The sequence below is a fragment of the Octodon degus genome, unplaced genomic scaffold (genome assembly GCF_000260255.1).
Source record: "Octodon degus isolate 3935 unplaced genomic scaffold, OctDeg1.0 scaffold00083, whole genome shotgun sequence".
NCBI lineage: Eukaryota > Metazoa > Chordata > Mammalia > Rodentia > Octodontidae > Octodon > Octodon degus.
Window position 1 is genome coordinate 8,341,315 of NW_004524659.1, and position 12,655 is coordinate 8,353,969.

The following is a 12,655-nucleotide window of genomic DNA, read 5'->3' on the forward strand; positions in this document are numbered from 1 at the left end:
GCATGAGGATGGCGCAGAAGTCTCTTAGCCCAGCTCCCTGGGGCCCCTGCTTGGAGGGTTCAGTGCGGACAGAGCACTCATCACAGCCAAGGCCCAACACTCCCCAGCCCCTTTCACTCCTCACTACAGCTCCTGGCATGGATGGGGAGGGATGAGGCAGCTGGAGCACCTTGGGGTGAATGAAGAAGCCACACAAAGCACTCCACGGAGCCCTGTCCACTCCCACCCACTTTTCTGGAAATGGCTCCCAGGTTGGAACTGGGGAAAGGTTAGGAGTAAGACCCCAAGATGCCTGTGCACAGAGACCCAGGGGCACATTCATCATTCCAGTCAGCCCCCTGCATCACCTGCTGGCCCGTACACCCAGGAGTGCCTTATGCTGATACAGCTGCTGGCTGAGGGCCCAGCTCCTCCCCTGGGGCCATGGGCTGGCCTCTCTGTAAGAAAGGACGCAGAGGCAGGGTAGAAACAACTGTGTATTCCCTGGTTACAAAGCGGGGCTGTGGCAGTCACCAGCATGTCCTGTGGGTCAACAGACCAGCAGGGCCTCATCATCACTGGCCTCCAACATTGGGGAACAGGGTGGCAGGGGGCTCCGGCAGACCCCCAGTGGCTCTGCTGAGTGTGGGCCTTGGGTGCTGCTGGCTGTGGGAACCTGGGGGTGGGGGTCCTGGGCTGAGCAAGACTCAGGAGCTGTATCCACAGTGGCCAGGCTGTCCACCAGAGGGTCCCTGCAGGCTTTCCTGTCCCTGTCCACAACCCTGTACTCTGGGTCTTGCAGGCCTGAGGGCAAGGGCACTGAAGGTCCCATGTCTGGTGCATGGCCAGGGGCACTGGGAAGCCCATCCCCAGGTGCTCTGGGGCTGCCTGTGTCCGTGCAGGGGGCTGAGGGGTCTGGCATGGCCCCTGGTCCAGGCTGGAGGAGCCCATCGCCTAACACTGTCTGTGAGGTGCGCGCAGCAGTCAGCAGCGGTATCTGGCCTCGGGGTGCCCGTGGCCGGTGAAACAGCCGGTTCCAGAGACGGCCGAGCCTGCGGCGGGAGGGACCCCGGCGGGAAGTGTGTCGCCTCATCTGTCGTCGCATGGCTGTGCGAAGGTTCTGCAGCACAGAGGCCTGGAGGATGAGGCCACAGATAAGGGGGTGCTCAGGTCAGCACACCCCCAAAGGATAAACTTGTGCCTCTCCACCTAGCTGTGTCCCCCCAGATCAGCCTGCCCAGACCTCACCTCTCCCTCACTGAGGCTGGTTTGACCCCTGAACTGGCCTAGCCTGCACGCAGTCCCACCTCCTTCCACTGCCTCCTGCTCTTGGGTGCTGTCTGGGGTCTATCAGGAAGCCCAGGTATCCTCTCGGCTCACCTGGGACGCACTGTAGACAGGGAAGTCTTCCACAGGTGGGATGAGGCCCTGGGCGATGAGCTGGCCGTAGGATGGGGGCGCCTCCCGCCGCACAAATTCGGCCTCCAGGCGTGTCATCTGGGTCTCAAAGGCCCTGAGAGCAGTGGGCAGAAGGAAAGGTGGCAGGGTTGGGTGGGACTTGCCGCAGCAGCAAGACTTGGGGAACCCACCTCCCTACTCAGACATCAAGACACATCTAGACCTACATGCAGAAGAACTGTCTCCAGGTGGACAGCCAAAGCCTCCACCTGCGAACCCACAGCTGAGCACAGTGAGCCTGCGGCCTTTCTCAAGGAAATGTGGGGCCTGAGGCTCCCAGCCATGGCGCAGTACCCACCTGTACTCCTGCGTGCGAAGGGAGTAGAGCTTGAAGGCACAGCCCAGGGCGATGACCAGCAGCAGGCCACACACCAGGCTGCCGATGAGGGCGGCGGTGATGACCTTGCGGGGCACAGCAGCCAGGCAGCCGTGCTCATCGCTGCCGTCCTGGCAGTCCTCTTGGCCATCACAGCGCCACGTCTCAAAGATGCACAGGTTGGTGCCACAGTGGAAGGTGCCAGGCTGGCAGGAGAAGCAGTTCTTCTCATCAGCACCATCAGGGCAGCTTTTCTGGTTGTTGCAGCGGTCAGCAGGTGCATAGCACAGGCCGCTGCCGCCCTCACAGGGGTACTGGTCAGGTGGGCAGGCAGGGCAGCCCTGCTCATCCCGGCCACTGGCGCAGTGCCACCAACCATCACAGCGCTGTGGCTCTGAGAAGCAGCCCTGGTCCCCCGAGCTACCACTATCCCCTTCACTGCTGCTTCCACAAGGCTGCTCCCAGGGCAGGCAGTAGCCCTTCACCTGGTAGGTGGCGTTGAAGCCATGGCCAGCGCTGCGGGCACGAGCATGGTAGGCCACAGTGAGGCGGCCCTGTGCGGCCTCGAGGCTCACCGGCCTGTGGTTGCTGCGGTAGGACAGCGTCTGCAGCAGGCGGTCCCCGCGCTCGCCCAAACCCTCATACACCTGCACATAGTCGTCATAACCCAGCCGCAGCTCCAGCTGCAGCAGCACGCGCCGAGGATCTTGTGTGTCTACCAACCATGTGCAGTGAAGGTCCGAGGGCCCCCGGGCTGCGCCGAACAGGTCTGGGGAAGCGAAGGAGCCATAGAAGCTGCCCAGCCGCCGGCCACATGCCAGGTCAGGGCAGCCAGCCTCATCAGAGCCATCGCCACAGTCCTGGGTGCCATCACAGCGCCGCTCCACTGGCAGACAGCGTGTGGAGCGTGCCCCGCTGCAGGGGAAGGTACCCCCTGGGCACAGGCTGCCAGGTGGTTCAGAGGCAGGTGCCGAGCAGTTGCCTTCATCAGAGCCATCTCCACACTCATCCACAGTGTTGCACTGCCATGGGCCCGGCAGGCACTTGCCGTTGTCACACCGGAACTCATCTGCCTGGCAGGACACTTGGCCCAGCTTCCCTGTGGGCAAATGGGTAGCGGGGAAGGGGGGAAGTCACAGGAGAGAAGGTGCCCCCTCCAGCACCAAGACCTGGGGCCAAGTGTGGGCAGATCAACATCTCAGCTGGGTCTAGGCAGGGCCCAGGAAGAGAAAGGACCAACTGACACCAGGGAGAGACTCCTGGGATGCCAGGATGGGCTCAGTCCCTGACCTGACCATAGGCTTGTGAGCTCCCTTCTAGCCAACCTATGAAGGCAATCGGTGATGTGCAGAAGCAGAAGTTTGACAACACCCCCCCACACACACACACTTAAGATAGACAGGGTTGGCCAGGAGAGACCCTGAGGGAGCAGGGCACCATGAACAGTGCTGCCCTAGCCAGAAGCCCATGCACCATGCACTGAGGTGCTCCATGATGTCCCTGCCCTGCCCTGCCTTGCAACCAGCTTCACCTCGGATGTAGGACAGGCGGAAGCCCTGGGCCTGGCCAGAGCTGGAGGCATCAGAGTGGAAGAATATCCAGACATGGTCTCTGGCAGAGATGAAGGCAGGCGGGATGGCAGAGCCACAGAGACGGAAGGCCTCCTGGCGAGGCGGGGCTGCAGGGCCCAGCAGGAGCCAGTCCAGGGAGCACTGGTGAGACTCCTCCACATCAAAGTTGCGGAAACTGCAGAGGCAAAGAGACCACGTAAAGAGGTCAGCAGGCAGCCCAGCACAAGCAAAGGATGGTCAGGCCTGAGCTCATGGCAAGGATAGCCAGCCCTGTCTTCACCCACCACCCCATCCCATGTCTCCCATGATGCCTCATTCCTCCATTCACAAGGAGTCCAAGGGCAGCAACATGAAGAATCAGGACATCCATGGACAGTCACCACCACACCTAGCTCTGCTGTAGCTCTCTCTTGCCCTCCATCAGCATACACAGCACCACCCAAAGCCAAGGAATGTCAGGAGACCCCGACACATATGCTCAAGTGCCCAGCCTCCCACACTAGGTCAGCTGAGACAGACCTGGCACAAGCTCCCAAGCATGGGCACTGAAGGTGAGGCTGTGCCCACAGAGATGCCGCTGAATGACAGTCATGTACCGACACTAGTCCTGGTCACCCTGGCTTGGAGCCAAGGCCCTGTGGCCATGGGGAGACCAAGGCACAAAAACCAGAACAGCCCCCGCTCGTGCCTGTCACATCCACGTTCTTCAGTTTTTCATGTGTTTTACAATCCTAGGGCTAGAACCCTGGTACTCACTCATGCCAGGCAAGCACCATAGCACTAAGCTGCACCCCTGAACCTCATCCATGTCCTTTTGGGCTATGGAGTAACTGGGCCTAGCAGGCTTCTGGACATGAGCACCTGGGAGAGCCACGGTAGATGGAACCCTAGCCAGCTGTCCCCACGACCACCCCAGGCACAGCCTCCAGCCTCCCACTGCCCACTCTGGCTGCCTCATGCCATTTCCCTCCACACAGCACTACAGCTAGAGGCTCCAGCCTGACTCCTGTCCCTGCTGAGACCACCTGAGTCCCCTTGGGAGAACTCTGGTACAGGCTCTTTGTGAGCTTGGCCTTAAGCCTCACTTACAGGACAGAGGACAGCTGGCATGGCCTGGGCTAGTTTCCAGGGCTCCCTTCCTTAGACCCTACAAAGGAGAATTAAAACAGGAAGAGTGCCAGCTCAGGAGCCCAGCCACGGAGACCTGGGCAGCGGGGTAGGCTCATACTTCCATGTTTATAGCTCCCCCATGGTCACCTGTATCCGCAGACATCTGTTCTCACCCATGCCTTCTGCACACACACAGATGTGTGCTCACCCTGGTTCTCCTTGTGGCTATTCAGGCACAGGGGTGCAAGCATACGTGTGCTCATGCACACATGCACATACAAACCTGTGCATACCTATGCATGTACCCTCCACAACCACCAGACACACATGCTTAGTCACCCAGCACATGTGGTCTCACATGGATCCCCCCCCCCCGCAGCATCCCCAAACCCCTGTACCTGATGGTGATCATGTCCCCACGGTCCCCCTGGATGTACCAGCTGCAGTTGGTGCCTGGTGGATAGTTGAGGGGCCAGGCTGGGCTGTAGATGACTCCACGGCGTTCTGTGTGCTGCTCCAGCTTCCCGCTGCAGGCAGCTGTTAAGAGAGGAGGCTGAGAAATGCATGCCCCACCTTTAGGTGGGAAGCAGGTTGGGGGTTGCTGCTTGATCCCCATGTTTTGACCATAGGCTTTCCTCATGGTGAGATCAAGTCCAGCCAAGGGTGGCCATGACCGGGGTAAGAGATTTCATGGAAGGAGTGTACATGGGGATGTTAGGGAAGAGTCACTTGAACACAGAGCAGCACAGCCCTCCTACCACACAGTGCACATGTCCTCCCTGTCTCTAGCAGACCTAAGAGTGAGCCACCAGCAATTCCCACAGTGAGCAGCACCTCCAAAGTGCAACACCACAGCCTCAGGGCCTTCTGCACTCCAGGCCTACTAGGCCTGTCTAGGCCACCTCACTATAGCTCCTGCCTGCCCTTCCTGAAATGCACTAAATGCAGATCTCAGCCCCAGAGGACAGGGGCTTTGTCACCCAAAACCTATTTTTGAGTACCTCCTATACACCAAGCAAAATAGGAAGGCTGAGTAAGCCTGGCAAAAGCCCTGCCTGTGGAACCCATGGTTGCAGACAGACTTAATGTGGAAGCCTGATGGAGCGAAGATTATGAAAGTGGCCTTGAGAGAGGTGGCAATGTTCAAAAGTGGCTGGAAACGCAGGCTGGCTCAGACACCTCCTGTGGAATCAGGGTTTTATACTGAGCATGCATGGGGAGCCACTGGAGATGGCTTTTGGAACCAGATGAAGACACTGTGCTCAGAGAAGGTAAATGACTTGCCCAGGACCACACAGTCAGTAGGGGGCAGCACCAGGATTCACCCTGGCACTCTGCTGGGCTCAGTCTCTCACTGCTGGCCTACATGACAAGCACTTGTGGAGGGTCAACGGTACAATGTGGCGGTGGCAAGCACAGAGCATTCTAGCAGCCAGAGCAGGTAAGGAGCCCCACCGGGCCACTGGCTTCCACCCAGCCATTATCCACACCCTGTGCTTCCCAGCTCAGCCTACCCAGCTTGAAGGGGCTGCCCTGGTGTCCCCAGGCCCAGGCAGTGCCCCTTGTACTTTTCTGTACTGCGCTTACAGTTCCCTTGAGCCTGCATTAGCTGGTTTATCTCATCTGATTCATGTTAAATGCATAGCCCATTGTATAGCTGGAGAAACTGAGGCCCAGGGAACAGGTGATGACCCTTTTCCCCATGCTATGACATCACCTCCTCCCTCCCCTTCCACAGCTAGCACTTTGCTCTGTGGACCTATAGGATGCATTTCTCTGGCTCTAAGCAAAACTCTCTGGGACCCCAAAGAGGGCAGTGGCAGAGGAGAAGAAAGCCCTCTGGCATCCACCTGTGCTTTTAAAACAAGCACACAAAGCACCCACTCATCCCTCCCATGACTCCCTCGCCTCCCAATTCTCCATGGTCCCTTCCATAGGGAGACTCTGCCCTTGCAGAGCCCCAGTGGGCGCTCCCCTGGCCCTCCTGTGCCACTCTGATTTCTGCCTTGCTTCAGGGTGCCCTCTTGGGAAGTCCTCCCCAGGCCACCCCCAGTAAAGCTTTCATCCCCACCTCCTCCTGTCCTTCCCAGCCTCTGTGCGCCTGGGATGGCTAAATGACAGGCTCCCACAGGAGGGCAGTGCTGGAATGCTCTAGTCCAACACCCCGTCCCCAGCAGCTTGCACAGTGCCTGACCCACGGCTGGTGCCTAGTGAGCAAGGCTCATTGGTGCCTCTCTCCTGGTGGCCAGCCAGGACCTTGGGAGTGTGCGTCATGCAACACTGTTAACTGTTAGTTGGTCACCCCTACTGACAGCTCCCAAGAACATCAAAGAGTTAAAACAGAAATGCCACCTTTGGCCCTAAAGCAAGGCTGGCCACCATCAGGTCATTGTCACAGCCTAAGCAGTCCCAGCTCCGGAAGCTACAAGCCAGCACCTCTGTACCTAGGCCTCACAGGTGACCCTAGGAAGCAGCCTTCTTCTCTGTTACCTCACCCCAAAATGGAAGCAATGTGCTCCAGCCCAGCCCGAGGGCAAGGAAGGCTCCAACACACACGTGTCATGCCCCCAGCTCCAGCCTGGCTCCTGCTAGTGGGTGCAGCCACCAGCCAAGCTGTCCTCACAGAGACCTGAGCACTGACCTGGGATCCTTGGGGAGGTTTCTCCTTCCTGAGAGTGCTGCACAAGAGGGTCCCAGGAAGGAAGGGCCATTGAGGCTGGGAGCATACCGAAGCTGTGGACACACTGAGTCTCTAAGGCATGTGTAAAACCAAGTACCCAGCCTCAGTCAGGGCCCAGAGTTGGTGAGGGTAGGGACCAGCTTTGAGTCATCTGTGTCCTCAGCCCCAAGCACAGGACTATGCCTGCCCCAGGCCTTCCCTAGAGGATGGGCACAGCCCTGCCATCTTATCTGGGCAGTGGCAAAGGCCAGGTGTATGACCCCAATAGCTGTAGGCCCTCCCCCATCACTGGCCACCTTGCTTTTCCAACCCACCTGCCCAGCCAGAAGACTTCTCCCTCTGTCCCTAAGTCTGGCCAGCTGTTCAGGGAGTGGAAGGCCTATCACTCCAGATGCTTAATACTGCCACCAGCTCAGCTCTGCCTGTCCACAAGCACTAAGGACCCCAACAATGTCCCAGAAATTCCCATGTCAGGTGCATCAAGGACACTGGCCCTTAGTTCAGTATTTTCTCTTCTCCAAAGGGTACCAGGAAATCATACAGGAGGCCCTGTAGCTGCTGGCCCAGCCTCACCCAGAGGGAAGGTGGAGCAGGAGTCAGGCTGAGGGCTGTTCCAGGAGCCAGAAGCTGTGTCCTGAGTGGACTGGATCAGCCACTTGAGCATGGGCCTGGAGGATGGCCCCAGTTCAGCCAGTGGGCTCCCCAGCTCTCTGTGACAGGAGCTTCACCCCCAATCCAATGCTCCACTCTGGAGCCCAGGCCCAGACAGGGATAAGGTCCATGAATCCAGTCCTAGGCCCACAATGCCAGGCTCCCCATTCCGTCCTGGGCCTCATCTTATCTACCCATAAAATAAAGCATGTTGTTTGTGTCAGAGGAGCAGTTGAGAGATCTGAGGAAAGCTGTAATCTGAAGGTGATGGGGGGAGAGAGAGTAGCAGGGGACTCTCCAGGAACCCCTGTAGAAAAGGAAGCGGGGGGTGGGATATGAAAGGAGGAGTGAGCAGAGGAGAGATGGGAGAAGTGTGCCTCTGAGAGATACTGATGCAGAGAGGGATCTGAGGAAGGACTACGTTTAGGGGTCTCTGATAAAGGAGAAGGATTTGTGGGGAAACTGCTTTGGGTGGCAGTGATGCAGAAGAAGGATTTGAGGGGATTTAGGGTCAGAGAGGTCTCTGAATATCAGCTGGAGGGGGCCTGCTTTCACATTGGCAGAAGTTTGCCTTGGTCTTCGGCAGCCTACTCAAGTGGGAAAAAGATGACTGGGCACTTTTATGGGCAGTGTCCTCTTTTCCTGATCCAGTCATCAAATACTCCTGAGAAGACAAGAGCAAGGCCTGAGGAAGCACAATTTGCAGATCTAGTTTCTAGAGGCAATCAATAATCTGGACAACCTGCCTGGTGTAACCTGAGGACAGGAGTCAGGAGTCCCACCCTGGGCCCATGGGAAGTTGCTGGCTGAGTGGAGAGGACAGCACAAACCCTGGCCAGCTCACACCACAGGGTCCCCCTGGAGGCCAGGGGAGGTAGTGCCTAACATTCTGGAGCAGGGAGGAAACTGAGAGGCAAAAATCTGAGAGGTCACTAGGTGGCCCTGGGAGAAGAAACTGGGGGAACAGTTTCTGATTCAGGCTCTTTCACCAAAGGTATCTCAGAGAAAGTCCTGGAAAGACAGAGTCATGGAGCCTTGGTAGGATGAGGTGCTGCATGCAGCCAGAAGCTTGTCAGCAATTCTTGAGGGACCAAAGCTGGACTCCAGGAGACCCCGCGCTCCACAATACCACCCATCACCATCCAAGCTGTACATGCAGCTCGGGACACCAAGGATGCTGTGCATGGGCTCAGCTGCAACAACGGCAGCCCCTGGAGTTGGGCATCATGACCCTGCCAGGCCCTGTGATCTCCATAGCTAAGAAGAGCACATGAGGACCTGGATGGGTGTACTTCTCTCTCCTAAGCTACATGAGTGACCTTGTCCCTGAAATATCACTTTCCTATGTGTGGGGAACTGGCATGTGACATATATGTTTGGGGCAACATGTCCACCTCAGCGTGGACTTACCTTTGTAAGTGGTGACCCCCTTAGTCTCTCTTCTCCCACAAATGCCAGACCCAGACTGGGCCAGTCACTTCCTGGAAACTGAGATGGGAAATTGGGCTGTCCTCTGTGGCTGGGACACCAGGCAGGGCCCTGGGCCAATCCAGGTTAGTAGAGGAGGCCAGGCTATACAGAGCACACTGTGCAGCAGTCAGGGGAGGGGCGAGGGGGGGAGACAAGGGCCAAGTCCTTAAGGTTAACAAGTAGAACAGCCTCTGTGGACCCTGGCCTCCATCCTCTTTCACACACATACCCGGTTGCTAGGACCACAGCCAGCAGTGGTCCCTAGGACAAAACCTCTGGTCCTATACCTGAGTCAGCCTCTGGATTTCTGCAGCCAGTTGGCCTCTGGGCAGAACTAGACTCCTCAGGCAGCTCCTGCCCCCCACCCCATGCAGCACAGCACACACACAAAAAGTCCAAGGTCCCCAAACTGGGGACCACGCATACTCTGTGACTACACCTTGAGCCAGCACTGTCATGCAAACATACCTGCTTACTTTTTAGAGTCTGATGAGGATGGCTATATATAGACTACATTAGCAAGAGAGGGTGGAGTTAACCAGGGTGTATCAATCATAGAACAGATATCCTCATGTTCCTAGGTACCACTAGGTGTCCCCTAGTGTCCCTCCTCAGAACTTTCTTGGTAGCAGTGAGGGCCATGCAGCCTGGACCTGTGCCTTCTTCAACCCCTAGCAGCTCCGCAGCAGTGGGAGATCAATCTTCTTGGCCATAGGTTCTCTCCCACTCTTGACAGCTTTTGCTGTGCTGAACATGAGGTTAAAGCCCAAAGATGCAAATCAGATGGCCAGCCTACTGTGACAAGCAGTGCCCCTGACAAGGAGGCTGGCACGGAGTCTTCACTGTGTTTTATCACATCATGAGTGTCCTACCAGCCAAAGGCTGCCGCTGTCCTGCAAACTGGCTCACCCAGAACTCACCCTTTATGTGCAAAGCAGCCAATCCAAGGCTTTGCCCTCCTGACCTTCTGTACAATACTCACACCCCAAGCCCATGATTTGCTTCCGCCACCCCATCTGCACTTCCCAAGACTGGGTACAGGCAGCTAACGCCCACCCTACAGCCCCCAGGCCCATTCCAATCAGTCAGTCCTAAGCTATTCATTCTGCCCTGCCTTGATTTTCCTGTGGATACCCCAATAAAGGCTCTGGCCTCCACCTTTCCCTCACTCCTGTTCCTGCCTGGCTGAACCTAATAATTCCTCCATGGCCTGCATGCCATGATGTATTCCTTCCTATTGAGAAAAATCATAAATTCTTTCCTTGAAGGTATTATCCTCTCCATTCCATCCATTAGTCCCACCTCTGTAAGTTAAATGTCAGGTATTATTTTAACACAGGTGGGCATCACGTGGTTCTCAGGAACCCCATGGCATACAGGAGGCACAATCTGGCAACTGTGCAGGGCCCCGGCAGTTTGCCAGGGGTATTAAACCATCATGTCCCAGGTATCATGCTGAGCAGCTTACCTCACTGATTCACTGGATCCTAATGAGGTACAGCCTGGTATTCTAGCCTGGCTGAGGCTCAGAAAGCTTAAGCTTGTCCAAAGCCAAACAACTCTTTTGTGATGCAGAAGAGATACACAAGAACTGGTTTTGCCAACAAGAAGCCAATTGAGTAGAGGGTAGAGTCAGACCCTGTATGCCATCCTCAGAGGCCACTAACCCAGAAGGGCCAAGGACAAGAAGAAGGGGCTTACTTACCAAAGGCAGGAACTGCGCTGCTGAGCCTCCCGGTGAGAAAGAGATTCACTGTGGGAGACAGAGGGAGTCAGTAGGAGGTGGTGGCTCTCAGGCTTCCAGGAGATAGCCTGGTGAGCACAGGAGATGGGACTACACAATTGAACCCAAGGCCCTGCATGGGTGAGGCTCAGCTACCAGGCTTTCCCGCCCATTACTGGTCCTGTTGCCTTCAGTGGGCAGAGATGGAGACTTCAGAGTCTCAGGACCACCTCAGCAAACCCACAGCCAAGCACGTGCACAGCCACATCACGCCGCCTCTGCCCTGGAGTTCAGGGATTTCCTGTCTGTCTTGGAGCCACCAAACCTGGAAGGGCCCTGGCTCAGCCCAGGTGAGGTGTGCCTGTCAAGAGGGCTCTTATCACTCTGATGGGCTTTCTCCTTCTGAGAAAACTGGCCACCCACCTGGTCCCCCCAATAGCTAGGAAAGGACAGAGAAAAGTTCTGAGTATACCCTCTGCCTTTTCCTCTGGTATGGGAAACTGAACCCCAGGACTTTTGCAGTAAGTTACCCCCTCAGCATTTTTTGTTTTTTTCTGCTTTGAAACAGGGTTTCACTAAGTCAATAAATAGCCCAGGTTGGGCTGGAACCTGCAGGCATCCTTCCTCAGCTTTCTAGAACGCTGGGGTTATAGGTACGTGTCACCACACCCTGCTGTGGGGTCTTTTCTTCCACCTACAATTCTGTTCAAGGATCCAGATCCAGAAAGAGAATTTATAGACAGAGTAGAAGGGCAAACAACTTCCTGAGGTTCAGTGTACCTTCTTCCCCTATCAAGGAGGCCAAAGGAGCCTCTTTGGAGGCATCATTCCCTCTGGAGAAGACAGGGCAACTGCCCTCTATCAGCAACCCCAGAACCAGTCACTCACATCTGGGCACAGAGGGCTGGGCTGCCTGCCCAGCTCACCAGGAGCACAGCAGTGCAGAATTCAGAGCCCACGACCCCACCAGATTGGAGGATGGCACCTCTTATTAGGATCAGCTCACACTGCTGGGACAGGGAACTCCGCCACCACCAACCCCAAGCCCCAGAACTCCAGGCTTCTTAGGGGGCTGAAGAATAGAGAGCTTAAAACGATGGGGTTTTCACTCAGTCATTTCGCTGGCTTCAGCAAACCTATGAGGTTTCAGCGCCCTCAATAGTGACATCACAGGTTGTCCCCTAGTGACCCCCAGCTCTTCTAAGAGCCTCCCTCCTTCCATAAGGTAAATAAAGGAGCCATGTGAGTTGAGGACTTAACTCGTTCCTTCCCCAAGTCCCCCCACAGGCCGTAGAAAAGTGGACAGAGAAACTCCTGGCCAAGGAAGGGGCCTTCCCACCCAAAAGCCAGCCCGACAGGTCCCTGACCCTCCCCAAACCCACTGCCCCTGGCTGAGCAGGACCACCCGCTGGAGCTGAGAAGACACAATGGGGAAAATGAGTCATTTGCGCAGCCATCCCCTTCCGCCCCCATCTTTCTTCTGTGAGAACCCACCCCCGCTCCAAATCCAGCAGGAAACGGTTCCTTCTTCAAAGGGCAGTAGGCCGGGCCTTTGTCTCCAGCTCCCAAGGCCGCGATCCCCGAGCCAAGCGCAGGTGGGCAGGCGGAGCTGGATGCCGCCCCTGCCCACCTCGCGGCCGGCCCACCGCAGCCTCCTCCGCGCTCGGCCGCCCGCAGCCGCTCTTCCCGGGCGCCGG

General features: G+C 56.9%; 1 protein-coding gene across 2 annotated transcripts in view; it reads right to left on the reverse strand.

The window, feature by feature from the left end:
• Positions 1 to 458: 458 nt before the first annotated feature.
• Positions 459 to 12,655, reverse strand: part of Lrp3 (LDL receptor related protein 3) — a 13,170-nt gene continuing 973 nt past the window's right edge. The window contains exons 2-7 of one of the 2 annotated variants that reach the window (XM_004636736.3): positions 10,941 to 10,988; positions 4,833 to 4,971; positions 3,285 to 3,499; positions 1,736 to 2,852; positions 1,360 to 1,492; positions 459 to 1,114 (exon numbers count right to left, since the gene is read on the reverse strand). In XM_004636736.3, the coding sequence (XP_004636793.2) occupies positions 530 to 1,114; positions 1,360 to 1,492; positions 1,736 to 2,852; positions 3,285 to 3,499; positions 4,833 to 4,971; positions 10,941 to 10,988 (2,237 nt within the window). In that variant the 3' untranslated portion in view covers positions 459 to 529. Of the gene's footprint in view, positions 1,115 to 1,359; positions 1,493 to 1,735; positions 2,853 to 3,284; positions 3,500 to 4,832; positions 5,008 to 10,940; positions 10,989 to 12,655 lie in introns of both variants that reach the window. The other variant, XM_023721498.1, reaches the window with a different exon arrangement.